The sequence below is a fragment of the Dipodomys merriami genome, unplaced genomic scaffold (assembly GCF_024711535.1).
Source record: "Dipodomys merriami isolate MVZ:Mamm:240054 unplaced genomic scaffold, mDipMer1.0.p SCAF_62, whole genome shotgun sequence".
Taxonomy (NCBI): Eukaryota; Metazoa; Chordata; class Mammalia; order Rodentia; family Heteromyidae; genus Dipodomys; species Dipodomys merriami.
The window spans coordinates 5,814,532-5,830,120 of NW_027206202.1; the positions used below are offsets into that span (position 1 = coordinate 5,814,532).

At 47.2% G+C, this 15,589-nt stretch overlaps 1 protein-coding gene across 1 annotated transcript in view; it reads right to left on the reverse strand.

Annotated features, from left to right (window-relative positions):
- Otoa (otoancorin) overlaps positions 1 to 15,589 on the reverse strand; it is a 69,738-nt gene that overhangs the window by 46,064 nt on the left and 8,085 nt on the right. Inside the window, exons 2-8 of the mRNA XM_070004015.1 lie at positions 15,162 to 15,276; positions 14,433 to 14,461; positions 14,315 to 14,345; positions 14,186 to 14,213; positions 12,314 to 12,401; positions 9,727 to 9,858; positions 3,313 to 3,545 (exon numbers count right to left, since the gene is read on the reverse strand). Coding sequence (XP_069860116.1) covers positions 3,313 to 3,545; positions 9,727 to 9,858; positions 12,314 to 12,401; positions 14,186 to 14,213; positions 14,315 to 14,345; positions 14,433 to 14,461; positions 15,162 to 15,252 — 632 coding nt within the window. The 5' untranslated portion in view covers positions 15,253 to 15,276. The remainder of the gene's footprint in view (positions 1 to 3,312; positions 3,546 to 9,726; positions 9,859 to 12,313; positions 12,402 to 14,185; positions 14,214 to 14,314; positions 14,346 to 14,432; positions 14,462 to 15,161; positions 15,277 to 15,589) is intronic.

A 15,589-nucleotide genomic window follows, 5' to 3' on the forward strand; every position in this document is an offset into this window, starting at 1 on the left:
AGAGATTTGCCTCTTCCCCGCGACTCATTACACAGAGTCATGCAATATGTTCTCTCTGATCTGGCCCCTCTCCCAGCTGCCATGACGCTTTTAAGGTTCACACATTGACTAGCACTGATCAGCATCAGCCTTTTGTTTTTTCTTTGTTTGCCAATCCTGGGGTTCGAACTCAGGGTCTGGGCACTATCCCTGAGCCTCTCTGGGCTCAAAGCTAGCACTCTACCACTTGAGCCACAGTGCCACTTTGGGCTTTTTCTGTGTATGTGGTACTGAGGAATCAAACCCAGGGCTTCATGCCTGCTAGGCAAGCACTCTACCACTAAGCCACATTCCCAGCCCCATCATCAGACTTTTTGATGGCCAAATAATATTCCATTGCATGAATTGTCCACATTTTGCTCATCCTCTGCTCAGCTGATAACATAGCTGTGTTGCTTTTATAAGTAATGCTACTATAAATATTCATATACAAGTTTTTGTGTGAAGATGTGTTGGAGTGTGCTGGAAATGGAGCCCAGATCCTTGCAATGCTGTGCAAAATGTTATACACGTGCTACACACACCACATAGCTCTTAGCCTTTCCACATAATCCTTAACTGTTGTCTTCTCTGTGGGTTTGTTGGCTTTTTGTGCCAGCCCTGTGTTCTAAACTCAGGGCCTGGGTGCTGTCCCTGAGCCACAGCACCACTTCCAGCTTTTTTGGTAGTGAATTGGAGATAAGATTCACACAGACTTTCTTGCCCAAGCTAGCTTCAAACTACAAACCTCAGATCTCAGCCTCCTGGGTGGCTAGGATTACAGGTGTGAGCCACTGGCACAACCCTCCAGTTGGTTTATAACAACCAAAAAGAAAAAAGAAAAAAAAAAAACCTCCTCTTAAACCCAAATTCTTCTCTATATAGGTTTATATTATTCTTTTCTTCATTTTTCTTTTCTTTTTTTCAGGCAAGAGATTGATTATAGGGTGGTAGCAAGACATAGTTCTATAAATAAATAAATAAATAGCTGGGCACTGATGGCTCACACCTATAATCCTAGCTACTTAGGAAGCTGAGTTATGAGGATTGTGGTTCAAAGCCAGCCTGGGCAGGAAAGTCCATGAGACTCTTCCAATGAGCCACCAGAAAACTGGATAAGGTGCGGTGGCTCAAAGTGGTAGCGCTAGTCTGGTGCAAAAAAAGCTCAAGGACAGTGCCTAAGCCCAGAGTTCAAGCCCCAGGACAGACAGATAGATAGATAGATAGATAGATAGATAGATAGATAGATAGATAGATAGATAGATAGATAGATAGATAGATAGATAGATAGATAGATGACAGACAGACATAAATATGCTGACATCTTCCTTGCAAGTCTGACCTAAGATGAGTTATTTACTCTCCCCAGGCTTCTGTTTCCTGAGATATGTGAATGGAGTTAATGGTGTCATCCTCCAAGAAAAGGGAAGGGGCATAACAGGATAGTGAGAATAAGGGAGGGTAATGAGGACAGGGCAGCATGGGGGAGGGGCAGAACAGTAGGATAGATTCAGGTCTTCTGAACTCACTTTAAAATCTGCATTCCACTCTAAGTGGAATCCCATGGGGTCCCTCAAGACTGGAGAGGAGGAGCCCTCAGGAAACACGAAACAAGGCTCCAAGCCCGATGCCTGTGGCGCAGTCCTGCAATCCCGGCCGCTAAAGAGGCTGAGCGCTAAGAATTGCAGTTCAAAGCCAGCTCATGCAGGAAAGTCCACCAGACTCTTATCTCTAGCTAACCAGCAAAGAGCCAGAAGTGGAGATTTGGCTCAAATGGTAGAGCACCGGCTTTGAGTTTAAAAAAAAAAAAAACTAGCCCAGTGAGAATTAAGGTCTGAATTCAAGACCCAGTATCAGCACAAAAACAAAAAATGACTCCAGAGAGGCCCTGGCTTTCTGTCTTGTTAAGGACAAGGACAGAAGCTGCCATGGATGAACCAGAAGCAGCCCCGCCCCTCTGTGAGGAATAGACCGCTGGTGTGTAAGCTTCTCTTTCTACATTGTTTCTGTGACAAAGAGCTAGGAATGAGTGACATTTTTCACTATATTTTTGTTACTTTTACTTAAGACAAAGGGGACTGTTTTTCCATTTATGGAAATTATATCAGAATTTTATTTATTTTTTTTTTGGTCGGTCATGGGACTTGAACTCTGGGCTTGGGCGCTATCCCTGCACTCTTCAGCTCAAGGCGAGCATTCTACCGCTTGAGCCACAGCACCACTTCCAGTTTTCTGGTGGTTAATTGGAGATAAGAGAACTCATCCTCCTGAGTAGCTAGGATTACAGGCGTGAGCCACTGGCACCTGGCTCAGAATTATTTTTAAGTAGAAAGGATGATTTACAGCTGGGTACCAGTAGTTCACACTTGTAATCCTAGCTACTTGGAAAGCTGCGATCTGGAAGATCACAGTTCAAGGCCAGCCCAGATAACACATTTGGAGTCTCCTTCTCAACTAAGAATTGGATTGGTACCATGGCATTTGCATTCCTTCCAGGAAGTACAAAATAGGTGGATTGTAGTCCAGGTACACCCCTGGGCATGAAGGAAAAATCTATCTAAAAAATAACCAGAGCTGTTGGGTACTGGAGGTCACACCTGTAATCCTAGCTACTCAGGAAGCTGAGATGTGAGGATCCCAGAAAAGTCCAAGAGACTCTTATCTCCAATTAACTAGCAAAAACCTAGAAGTGGTAGAGTACCACCCTTGAGCAAAAAAGCTAAGGGACAGCAACCAGGCCCTGAGTTTAAGCTCTACAACTAGTGCACACACACACACACACACACACACACACACACACGCACACACACACACACACACACACACACACACACACACACACACACACATATCACCATAAAAGCAAAGGTGACATAAATCCTGGGACAAGTAGCCTACCGATGTGGCAAGAATTGTGCCAGTCAGATGGCTAAGATTTGGGAGACAGTTTTAAATCAAGGGTGGGGGAATCTTTCCATTCTACAGATTGTGTGTGTGTGTGTGTGTGTGTGTGTGTGTGTGTGTGTGTGTGTGTGTGTGTGTGTGTGTGTACCTGGATGCTTCATTTCCAGCTTTTTTGGGTAGTTAGTTCACTAGAGATAAGAGTCTCAAAGACTTTCCTGTAGGCTGGCCTCAAACTGCAATCCTCAGATCTCGGCCTCCCAAGTAGCTAGGATTACAGGCATCCACCACCAGTATCTGGCAAACAACTGTACAGACTTTGGGGGAGACTCTGGCCCCTCCCCTCTGCCCATATTGCCCTCATGACAATGGGTGGGTTCAGGAAGCACTCACAGGTTCTTAAAGGCGTCTTCCCACAGGTCTGTGGGCAGTCTGTGGACCACCTCTGGCTGGAGGAAGCCCGAGGACCCCCTCAGCAGCCTGCCCAGCACCTCCACACACTCCAGGGGGCTCAGCACCTGGAAACACCGCTCGAGCGTGGCGACGAAGAGGCTGCGGTTCACACCTGGGCTCCCCAAGGCTTGCTCCCGAATCTCTCCCAAATCCATAACCAGGTTGCCAGAGTCCTAAAGAAACGTGAGTAGTCAAGATCACCTTGGCAGCCGCCTCCCACGTGGAAGCCCTTAGAGGACCCCACCCGGATGTTGTGGTGAAGTTCACTCCAAAACACTAAGCCACCACCATGGGGAAACTTCTAGAACTTTCCATGGCCTACAGAGCAAATGCAAAGCTTAACCTGCTCCACCTACACAAGTCAACGATTCACAGCTCTCACACTGGGAATTCCTGACCAGTTCTAGAAAAGTCCACTGAGGCTGATCTCAGTGTCATCCTAACTTCCTGCAATACTTGCACTTGGAGTATCTTGGACCAGGTTCTAGAGTTCCATGGTCAGCATCAGTGGCTCATGCCTGTAGTCCTAGCTACTCAGCAGTCTGAGACTTGAGGATCACGATTTGAATCTAGTCCAGGATAGACAGTCTGTGAGACTCTTTATTTCCAATTAACCACTAAAAAGTCAGAAGTAGAGCTGTGGCTCAAGTGGTAGAGCACTAGCCTTGAGCACAAAAGCTCTGGGACAGCAGCCAGGCCCTGAGTTCAAGCCCCAGGACTGGCACCAAAAAAAAAAAGCGGGGCACTGGTGGCTCACCCCTGTAATCCTAGCTACGCAGGAACTGAAATCTGAGGATTGAGGTTCAAAGCTAGCCCAGGTAAGAAAGGCCATGAAACTCTTATCTCCAATATACCACCAGGAAACTGGAAGTGGTGTTGTAGCTCAAGTGGTAGAGTGCTCACCTTGAACTGAAGAGCTGGGGACAGCGCCCAGGCCCAGAGTTCAAGACCCATGACCGACAAAAACAAAAACAAAAACTCCTGTGCCTGTCTTTCCTCTTACCATGTTTCAATTGTGGCTGCACATCAGGATAATCTAGAGCTTTTTTCAAATCCTGATTCCTAGCACCACTGTCTAGACTCTGAGTCAAATGGCTGAAGGTGAGCTCAGGCAAGAGTCCAGTGTGTATCCAAGGTGGAGCCAGGAAGTCCTTCTGGCTCAAGCCATGCATGTCTGGTACTCAGAAGCCACTGAACACCAGTGTGTCCTTATAAATGGATGGATGAATGAGTGGAAGGATGGATGGATGGATGAGCAGATGGATGGGTGGATGAGTGGATGTGTGTGTGTGTGTGTGTGTGTGTGTGTGTGTGTGTGTGTGTGTGTGTGTGTCAATTGGAAAATGGATGGTAGATGGGTGTGTGGGTGGATGGATGGATGGATAGATGGAGTGATGAATGGGAATGGATGGATGGGTGGGTGGATGGATGGATGGATGGATGATGGATAAATGGGTGTGTGGATGGATGGATGGGTAGATGAATGAATGATGGCTGGCTGGATGGACAGGTGGATGGATGGATGGATGAGTAGATGGATGGATGGATGGGTGGGTGGATGGGTAGAGGATCTCTTGCACTACAGAACTCAGGATTTCTGGTACATTGTACTCACAGTCTGTCTGATTTCTCTGTCCTCCCAGGAACCCTCCAAAGCCAGCCATCATTTTCCTAAGTATTCCTGAGTCCTTAGATAGATCATTCATTCCTATGTTTAAGTTCCAAGGCCTCTACTTATTCTCTGCAGGCTCTTGCTGATCTATACTTTTTCTTTTGTGGGTACCACATGTGGTTTGAATTCAAGGCATAGCTCAGTGTCTCAGGTTACAAAACCAACACAGAGTAAGCAGCAGGCCCAGTACTCACGGCCTCAGATCTGAGCCCCACTTTTAACACGGGCCCAATGGCTCCCAGTGCTAGACATGAGATGTCTGCTCAGTGCAAAGAGCATATACGGGCTCAGTCAGGGGCTTCTGGGTAGAAGTTAGGGCATCTGCAAGACTGGAAAAACTGCAGGTACTGTACCCACTTTTGCACTAGCAAAACTGATGTGTAGTGTGGCTTGCAGGGGTAAGTGTGGGCAATGAAACACCAGTTTCATCCATGGACATGATAGGAGATGTTTTGTTTTATTTTGTGCTAATCCTGGGACTTGAACTCAAGGCCTGAGCCCTGTCCCTGAGCTCTTGTGTTCAAGGCTAGTGCTCTACCACTTGAGCCAAAGCTCCACTTCTTGCTTTTTGGTAGTTGATTGGAGATAAGAGTCTCATGGATGTTATGCCCAGGTTGGCTTCTAACCACGATCCTCAGATCTCAGCCTCCTGAGTAGCTAGGATTCTAGGCGTGAGCCACCAGTGGCACCAGGATTCATTTCCGGAGTTTTTGTAATACATTACAATTACTGGCAGGAAGCTTGGGATCTTCTTTACACTCAGATCTTGTTTATACTTATGTCTAAACAAGAATGTGCTTTAAGAAATTCATTTATGCTGGGCACTAGTGGCTCACACCTGTAATCCTAGCTACTCAGGATCACGGTTCAAAGCCAGCCTAGGCAGGAAAGTCTGTGAGACTCTCATCTCCAATAAACACTCAGAAAACCAGAGTGGCTCTGTGGCTCAAGTGGCAAAGCACAAGCCTTGAGCTGAAGAACTCAGGGACAATGCCCAGGACCTGAGTTCAAGCCCTATGACCGACAAACAAACAAACAAAAATGCCAAAGAAATTTATTCATCACTATACTCCCAAATGCGTTTGTATTATACATTGTTTTATTTGTGCTAGTACTAGGGCTTGAACTCAGGACCTGTGCTCTTACTTAGATTATTCTCTGAAGGCTGGTGCTGGAGCCATACCTCCACTTCCAGAATTTTGCTGTTAACTAGAGATAAGAATCTCATGGATCTGTCTGCCTGGGCTGGCTTCAAACCTTAGTCCTCAGATAGTAAGTTCCGGAGTAGTAGGATTACAGGCATGTGCCACAGGTGCCCAGCTTGTATTATATATGTTGATAAATGGTTTTGTTTTTGTTTTTGTTTTTGTTTTTGGGTCTGGTCGTGGGGCCTGAACTCTGGGCCTGGGCACTGTCCCTCAGCTCTTCAGCTCAAGGCTAGCGCTCTACCACTTGAGCCACAGCACCACTTCCGGCTTTTTTTTTGCTTATGTGGTGCTGGGGAATCGAACTCAGGGCCTCATGCATGCAAGGCAAGCGCTCTACCACTGAGCCACCTTCCCAGCCCCGATAAATGGTTCTCAATAGAAGTGGCTTGCTTGTTAATCCTTGGTGTATTCTTCTATAGATTTTTGAGACATGTTCCTCAGAAGAGGCTGTGGGCTTCCCCAGGTACCAGAGGTTGCAACTGGAGTCATGAGCCCAGATTCCAACCTCAGATTTGCTCTTTGCAAGCTGGGTTGACTCGCTCTGTGACCTTCAGTTTCTACATTCAAACATTCAAATGGTGAGGTTTTATTAACCTCATCTCAGAAGGTCCAGGAGAGGACTCCATGAATCCATGCATATTCAACCCTGAGAACTATGGCTGGCAAGCTACTTGTCCTACAGGTCAAGACCGGCCCACTACTTGCTTTTGCAAATAAAGTTTTATTGGAAGTTAGTTATTTGTCTACAGCTATTTTCATGGCACAACAGGAGAGTGTGTGGCCCACAAACCTTAAGTATTTGCTATCTGGCCCTTAAGGATCATCTACTGATTGTTCCCTTCCAATAAAATCTTGCACTAAAGAACTTCAACCAACCTCAAGCAAGACTATTTTCCTACACTACTTCTCCATTTTTGCCATTTTTTAACCTTTAAAAACAATAAACTTAAAGCCAGGTGCCAGTGGCTCAGGCCTGTAACCCCAGCTACTCAGTAGCCTGAGATCTGAGGATCGAGATTCAAAGCCAGCCTGGGCAGGAAAGGCAGGAAGTGGCACTGTGACTCAAGTGGTAGAGCGCTAGCATTGAGCTGAAGAGCTCAGGAATAGACAGTGCCCAGGCCCAGAGTTCAAGCCCTACAACCAACAAAAAATAAAAAAATAAATGCTGAACTTAGTAGGCAGTAGCTCCTGCCTATAATCCTAGCTACTCAGGAGGCTGAGATCTGAGGATCATGGTTCAAAGCCAGACCAGGCAAGAAAGTCCATGAGACTCTTGTCTCCAATAAACCACCAGAAAACCAGAAGTGGCGCTGTGACTTAAGTGGTAGAGTGCTAGCCTTGAGCTGAAGAGCTCAGGGACAGTGGCTAGGACCAGAGTTCAAGCCCCACAACCCACAAACAACAACAATAACAACAAAAAACCCACTAATCTCATTACATCCCTACCAAAAGATTTGATGTATCCATTATACCTTAATAATAAGACATTAAAGAAGGTATTTGATTAGCTTGCCCAGTATACGTAAGGTCCTGGCTTCAATCCCCAGCACTGTAAAAAATGAATAAATAAGTAGCAAGTATATATATAGCTATTTCAATGTTTAAGCCAGGTGCTGGTAACTCATGCCTATAATCCTACCTACTCAGGAGGCTGAAGTCTAAGGATCTCAGTTTGAGATCAGCCTACACAGACAAATCCAAGAAACTCTTATCTCCAATTAACCAGTGAAAAGCTGAAGTGGAGGTGTGACTCAAGTGGTAGAGCACCCACCAGAGCAGAAAAAGCCAAGGGAGAGTATGAAGCTCAAACCCTAGTACTGGCACACACACACACACACACACACACACACACAATCTTACACTCATTACTCTCCTACCAACCTGCTGTATGTATCCATTATGCTTGATTAACAGATATTAAAGTAAGTATACAGGAAGGGGTAACAATGCTCGATAGGAAATGTACTCATTACCTTACTCATGTAACTGTAACTCCTCTGTACAGTATCTTTACAATAAAAATATATCAAAAATAAAGAAAGTATACAATTAGGGGATGGACTGTAGCTCAGTTAGCATGCATGAGCCCCGGGTTCAATCCCTACCACTGCAAAAATGAATGAAGAAGTCAGAAGGCTATGATTATTTAAGTGTTTAAATGGTTCAACTCCTTTTGGAAAGCACCGTCTCCCACCAAACTGTCTCCAATAAAGAAAGCTCTCTACTGTGTCTTGTGGGTCTACAGGACTTGGCATCCTTGTTCTGTGATGTCTTTGTAGCTGCTTGAAGACGGGACAGGCTTTCCTCAACCACACCCACTGGCACCAACGACTCGCAGCCCAATAGAAGACCCTCAGTCCCTCTCTTTTCTTTTTCTTTTTTTTTGCCAGTCCTGGGGCTTGAACTCAGGGCTGGGGCACTGTCCCCTGAGTTCCTTTTACTCAAGGCTAGCATTCTACCACTTGAAGCATGGCTCCAGTTCTGGCTTTTTCTATGATTAATTGCAGATAGGGGAGTCTGAGACTCTCCTATCTGAGTTGGCTTTGAACCATGATTCTCAGCTCTCAACCTCCAGAGTAGCTAGGATAACAGAAATAAGCCACCAGCACCTTGTGCCTCTAATTTCTTAGTACCTCAAAAACATGAACTGTAGGTGCTGCTGAGAGTTGTTTGGAGGTTAGGAGCTCATGGCTGGAAATTTGCTGGCAGAGCGGTCACATCGCATAAACAAATTTACGATTTGGATAAATATGACAATGAGGAGTTTGAATCCCGGCATGTCATGTTACCCAAGGACATAGCCAAATGTTCCTAAAACCCATTTGATGTCTGACTCTGAATGGAGGAATCTTGGCCTTCAACAGAGTCAGGGATGGGTTCATTATGTGATCCATGAACCAGAACCTCACATCTTGCTGTTCCTGAGATCACTCCCCAACTAGCCAACGAAATAAATGAAGCTGGAGAACCATCTCCAACCTCAACTTGACACAGCTGTCCTTTCTAACACCTTTCTCATAGCATGAATATGTGGCTTTCTTATTTCTCACTTTGATATTTAAAGGACGTTGAATACACTGTTTGAAGGTGCTAACAACTGCTTTGCTTGTTGAGTAGAGCCATCACCCCCGGTATCTTAAGAATCACTCCATGGCTGGACCAGGGATTGTGTAAACCCACTGTTTTATTTTTTCCTCCTGGGTATTTTACGTATGGTGACTCATGGATTTATCTCTCAACGTATTGAAAATTTTCCATTTTATTCAAGAAATCTGTTCTATATTTTAAGACTTGATTAAAGAGGAAGTTTTTATAATCTAAAAAAAAGAATGCACTGTAGCCTCTTGGAAAACATTGCACTGCAGGGGGATGAAGCGGACTCAGGACCTGGTGCATGAATGAGCTCAACTTCATTAATGAATTCAACTGACACCACTCAGCCTTGACATCTCCTCCCTGAGGACCTGAACTCACCAGGCGGTCCAGCCGGTCTTCCAAGAGACTCTTCATGATGATGCGGAATCGCTGGGTACTGGCAGCCCTCAGATTTCCCAGCAGCCTCTGGGGCTGGTACAAGAGTTGCTCCAGGTGATCTTCCATGGTTACCTGGACAGGGAGTGTTGGAAAGTCGGTGTGGACAAAGAGATCAGCACCATGGCCAGCTTTGCAGTCCCTGCCTCGCGCCCCCCCCCCAACCCCTCACCCCAGCCCCGCCACTCCTTGCTGGGTCTCCACACTGGCAGTGGGTCCATGTGTTTCCTTTAGGCTGCCTGAAAATTTTTTCAATAGCTTCCAATACTGGGGACTCACGCCTGTAATCCTAGCTACTCAGGAGGCTGAGATCTGAGGATCATGGTTCAAAGCCAGCCTGGGCAAGAAAAGCCATGAAATGATTATCTCCAATAAACCACCAAGAAAACCAGAAATGGCTCTGTGGCTCAAGTGGTAGAGCACTAACTTTGAGCTGAAGAGCTGAGGGATAGCACCCAAGCCCAGAGTTCAAGCCCCACGACTGACAGAAAAAAGGAGGGGGGGATGGGAAGGTGGCTCAGTGGTAGAGTGCTTGCCTTGCATGCATGAGGCCCTGGGTTCAATTCCTCAGTACCACATAAGCAAAAAGAAAAAAGCCGTAAGTGGCGCTGTGGCTCAAGTAGTAGAGCGCTAACCTTGAGCTGAAGAGCTGAGGGACAGCGCCCAGGCCCAGAGTTCAAGCCCCACGACCAACAACAACAACAACAACAACAACAAAAAAGAGGCTGCAATTCAGAGTCAGCCTAGGCAAGGAAGTCAGTGAAGAAGGCTTCAATTCAGTGTGCTAGTCACAGTGTCATGGGAAAGACATAGTTCTGCACCCTGGGCTAACAGTCCACCACGCTAGCCAGTTAATGGGAATCCCCATCATGCCCCACTGCACTGTGTGAAAATCTTCGTTGCTATCTATCCGTGTGCTATGTATGTTTGCTATTTGTAGAGAGTTAAAAGAGAAGAAAATTTCTTGGACCAGTGATGGAAAGATTGATCGCTGAACTCAAACAGCCACTCTCCGTGCTGTGCTCTGCGTGTACCTTGTCCCCCAAGGGTTTGTATGTTGAAGCTTGGTCCCTGAGAGGCTGATGTTGGGGAGTGATGGGACCTTTAAGAGGTGGAGCCCAGGAGGAGGTCATGGGGGAGGGGCCTACCCTTGCAAGGAAGTGACATCATTCCCACATTCTCAGGAGAGGTTTGTTGTCACACAGCCTGGCTCCAGCTCCTATGTCTCACCACGTCACTGGTCCCTGTCCCACACCCTCCTGCCACTGTGCTGCTGTCTGGATTTGGAGCCTCTAAAACTGTGAAGCTCCATAAAACGCTTTCCTTTATAAAGAACTCAGCCTCGGGTAGTTTATTATAGCAATGGAGAGCTGACTAATCAACTTCCATTTTCTTGTTAGTTATCAAACAGCCCCTCTTGCAAGTGTGAGGTGACCGCGGCCTGGGGACCAGAGGAATGTGAACAGGTAGATTGCATAACTTGCAGGGAATGTGAACGGATGGATTGCATAACTTCCAAGTCACATCCTTAGACCCCGCCCTTCCTCTCCCCTCCGCTATCCCCTGGATTGGAGAATATATGTGGTGTGAGCATAGAGATGACTTCTTCGGTAATGACCAGAAAAAATAAAAAAGGTAACAGGAATCTGCGCCACTGGATAACTTTGAAATACAACTGCCTCTGTTCTCTGGATCTCTCACTTTAACTCTCAACTGTTACTTGAGAAAGAAATAAGCTAACTTGTTGGGGGGTGGCTATAATTTTGGAGTCTCTTTGTCCCAGCACTGTAATAGATCCTGTCCCCACCAAAAGTGGGAAGTTGAAAGGCAAAAGGGTTTGTGTGATGTCTCAAGAAAATCTGAATAAGCCCAGAGGTCTGTGGTTCACACGTGTAATCCTAGCTACGTAGGAGGCTGAGATCGGAGGGCTGTGTGGTTCAAAGCCAGCCTGAGCAAGAAAGTCCTCTGTGAGACTCGTATCTCCAATTAACCATCAAAAAGCCAAAAATGGAGGTGTAGCTCAAGTAGTAGAGCACCAGCCTTGAGAGAAAAAAATCTAAGGGATAGTGCCTAGGCCCTGAGTTCAAATCTCAGTACTGGCACAAAAGCAACAAAAAGAAAAACTAAACAGAATACTTCTCTCTGTAGAAATGGAAACTATCACTCAGAACTAGTGGCTCACACCTGTAATCCTAGCTACTCAGGAGGCTGAGATCTGAGGATCCTGGTTCAAAGCCAGCCCAGGCAGGAAAGTCCCTGAGACTCCTATCTCCAATTAACCACCAGGAAACCAAAAGTGGTGCTGTGGCTCAAGTGGTAGAGCGCTCACCTTGAGCTGAAGAGCTCAGGGACAATGTCTGGACCCAAACAGAGTTCAAGCCCCATAATCAACAAAAGAAAAAAAGAGAAAGAGAAAGAAATGGAAACTCTCTCTCCATTCTGTCCACATGTGCAACCTCCCAGGTCCCCCAAGTTTGCAACCTATGAACCCCGAGAAGGAAACACAGAGAGAGAAGCCCCAGCTACGCACCTGCAGGCTGGACATGGTGAAGGGGGCATTGTGGGAGTTCAGGTAGGTCAGGACCCGGTGGGGCAGGTCTGCTGTCCACGCGTGTGTACTTGAGTCACAGACAGAAGGGAGAAGTCACAACGACGTGTTTCTCTGCAAACAGCACTATGGCAGGGGCAGGAGGACAGCCACGGATGCCCGGGGCCGTGGGCACCAGCCAGCACACGATGGGGTCTCCCCCACCCTTCCAGAGGGGCTTGTGGGGCTCTCAGCTGAATGCAAGATTCCAGCTCCCATGATGGCCCAGTGGGTTGACTACAGGCTACAGAGAGAGACTCCTTCCTCCTTTCCGTTTAAAAAACACAAACAAAACCAGACTCTGGGTGTACCGTAAAGGAGACAGTAGCTCCAAACCCAGCTTTGAACCAGGCACTGTGGCTCAAGCCTATAATCCTAGCTACTCAGAAGGCTGAGATCTGAGGATTTGGATTACAGTTTGAAGCCAGGCTGGGTAGACAAATCCAAGAAACATTTTTGGGGTGTGTGAGTGCGTGCGTGCATGCGTGTGTGCGTGCGTGTGTGCATGTGTGGTGTGTGTGTGTGTGTGTGTGTGTGTGTGTGTGTGTGTGTGTGTGTGTGTGTGTGTGTGTGCCAGTTTGAGGCTTGAACTCAGGCCTAGGCACTGTCCCTGAGCTTTTTCACTCAAGACTGATGCTCTACCACTTGAGCCACAGTTCCACTTCTGGCTTTTTTGCTGGTTAATTGAAGGTTAATTGAGTCTCACAGCTTTCCTGCCTGAACTGACTTGGAACTGAGTTCCTCAGATCCCAGCCTTCTGAGTAGCTAGGATTTACAGGTGTGAGCCACCAGCACCCAGCACCAATTAACCAGCAAAAAAGCCAGAAGTATGGCTGGGAATGTGGCTTAGTGGTAGAGTGCTTGCCTAGCATTCATGAAGCCCTGGATTCGATTCCTCAATAACACATACACAGAAAAAGCCAGAAGTAATGCTGGGGCTCAAGTGGTAGAGTGCTAGCCTTGAGCAAAAGAAGCTCAAGGGATAGTGCCCAGACCCTGAGTTCAAGCCCCAGGACTGGTGAGAGAGAGAGACAGAGAGAGAGAGAGACAGAGAGAGAGACAGACAGACAGACAGACAGAGACCCAAAAATAGACATCTTGGCTCACATGATAGAGTAACAGTCTTGAGTGAAAAGGCTGAGAAACTGAGAACCAGTGTTCAAACCCCAGAACCATCACACACACACACACACACACACACACACACACACACACACACACACACACACACACACACACACAGTCTGAGACTATATCCACCTGAGTTATGTCAGGAGAGGAGAGGAGTACTGGGGTGCTTCACTTCATCATAACTGGGGTGCCCTTCATGGGACCCCCCCACAGGCCCTCATCAGTCCTCCTTGACAGGTCTTATGGCATTTGATTCCTTGCTGACCTTTCCTTTCCCAGCCTGCCCAGCCCCTGGCCCCTGGCCCCAGGATGGAGCACGGGTTTCACTGAGAAGCAGGGAGGGGGTGGGCTTTGCAAACAAGTGTGGGGGTCACACACAGCTCCACTGCTTCCCAGGTATGGAGGAGGCTCCAATCTCCTTCCCCGGGCCTCAGTTTACCCATGCTGTCCTGCACCCACCTCAGGGGGCAGTGATAAGGAACCTACATCAGTGCTCCCCCTGTGCTAAGTACACATTCACTTAGACTCGTATGCCACAGTAGAGAAGGGCCATGCGTGGAAAGCCCAGGTCCTGAGTTCAAGTCCCAGGACTGGCAAAAAGAAAGAAGTACCAATACCAGCACACACACACACACACACATACAAACTATCCTTAACCCCCTTCCCCTCCCCACAGCAGGTCACCTGAGGAACTGCAGGAGATCCAGGAATGCTACAATGGGGAGAAAAGGAAAAGAGAACTTAACAAGGAATCCTTCCAGAAAGATCCCCGCGAGCTCCGTGTGAGCTGTAGGGGGCAACTGGGCACATTACCATTGAGATAGCGTCCTTCCATTATTTCTTCCTAAAAGGCAAGGAGAGAGCATCCAGCACAACCATTCTAGAACATTCCCAGAAGAGGGGATTAGGATGAAAAGATGATGGAGCTCACCGCCATGTTTTGCAGCAATGGATGCAAATCTGTAAGAGAGTCCACGAACACATAACCAGATCTGAACCACGTGACCTTCACACACAAACCCAGGTCACAGGAAGGGGCTCACCAAAGCCACTGATGAAGGAAACTGTCCGTGAATTTCCCCCCAACACACACTTTTGTTGTGCTAGTCCTAGGGCTGGAACTCAAGGCCTAGGTGCTGTTGCTTAGCTTTTGTGCTCAAAACTGGCACTTGACCACTTGAGCCATAGCTCCACTTCTGGCTTTTTTGGTGTTTATTGGAGATAAGAGTCTCATGGACTGGCCTGCCCCAGTTCACTTTGAACCTCTATTCTCAGAGCTCAGCCTCCTGACTAGCTAGGATGACAGGTGTGAGCCACCAGTGCTCAGTTACTTTCAGCAAATTTCTTTCAGTGAATTTTAATGATGCTTGTAGCCAGGGCATGAAAACCCTGGTTTGAAAAAAAAAAAGCCTTTTAAAAATATCCCTGGAAATCTACCACGCACACCCACAAAGTCACACACGCAGGAACACATCACCTGCAAACACATGGGATCATGCATGCATCTATGCAAATACATGTGTGCACACTCACAAATGCACACAGGCAAACACAAATGCATGCATGCGCCCCAGTCACCTGCAGGAAACACGTGTCCACACTGGTCTGCCGACTACATTCTCTTCAACATGTGCAGAAAGGTTTCTCCATCATGACTTACCCTGCCGGGAACTCGGAATTCTCTGACTCGCCACTCCATGGCTCAGGAAGAGGAGAAAGAGAAGGGAGAAGGCTGCGGGTGCCAGAGACATCCTCTTCCTGCTGCTGGATCCAACCTGGAAGAGAGTTTGGCTCTGCTTTCATCCATTTAAGAACATTCCTGAGGAAAAAGAAAACACAGAGACCCAGAATCCCTCAGGGCTTTAAATTTATTTGTGTGTATGTGTGTGTGTGTGTGTGTGTGTGTGTGTGTGTGTGTGTGTGTGTGTGCGCACGCGCGCGCGCATGCACGTATACATACCAGTACTAGGGCTTGAACTCAAGTCCTCATGCTTTCTCTTGGCTTTTTTGTTTAAGGCTAGCACGTTACCACATGAGCCACACCTCCATTTCTGGCTAGGATTACATGAGCCACAATGCCCAGCTCCT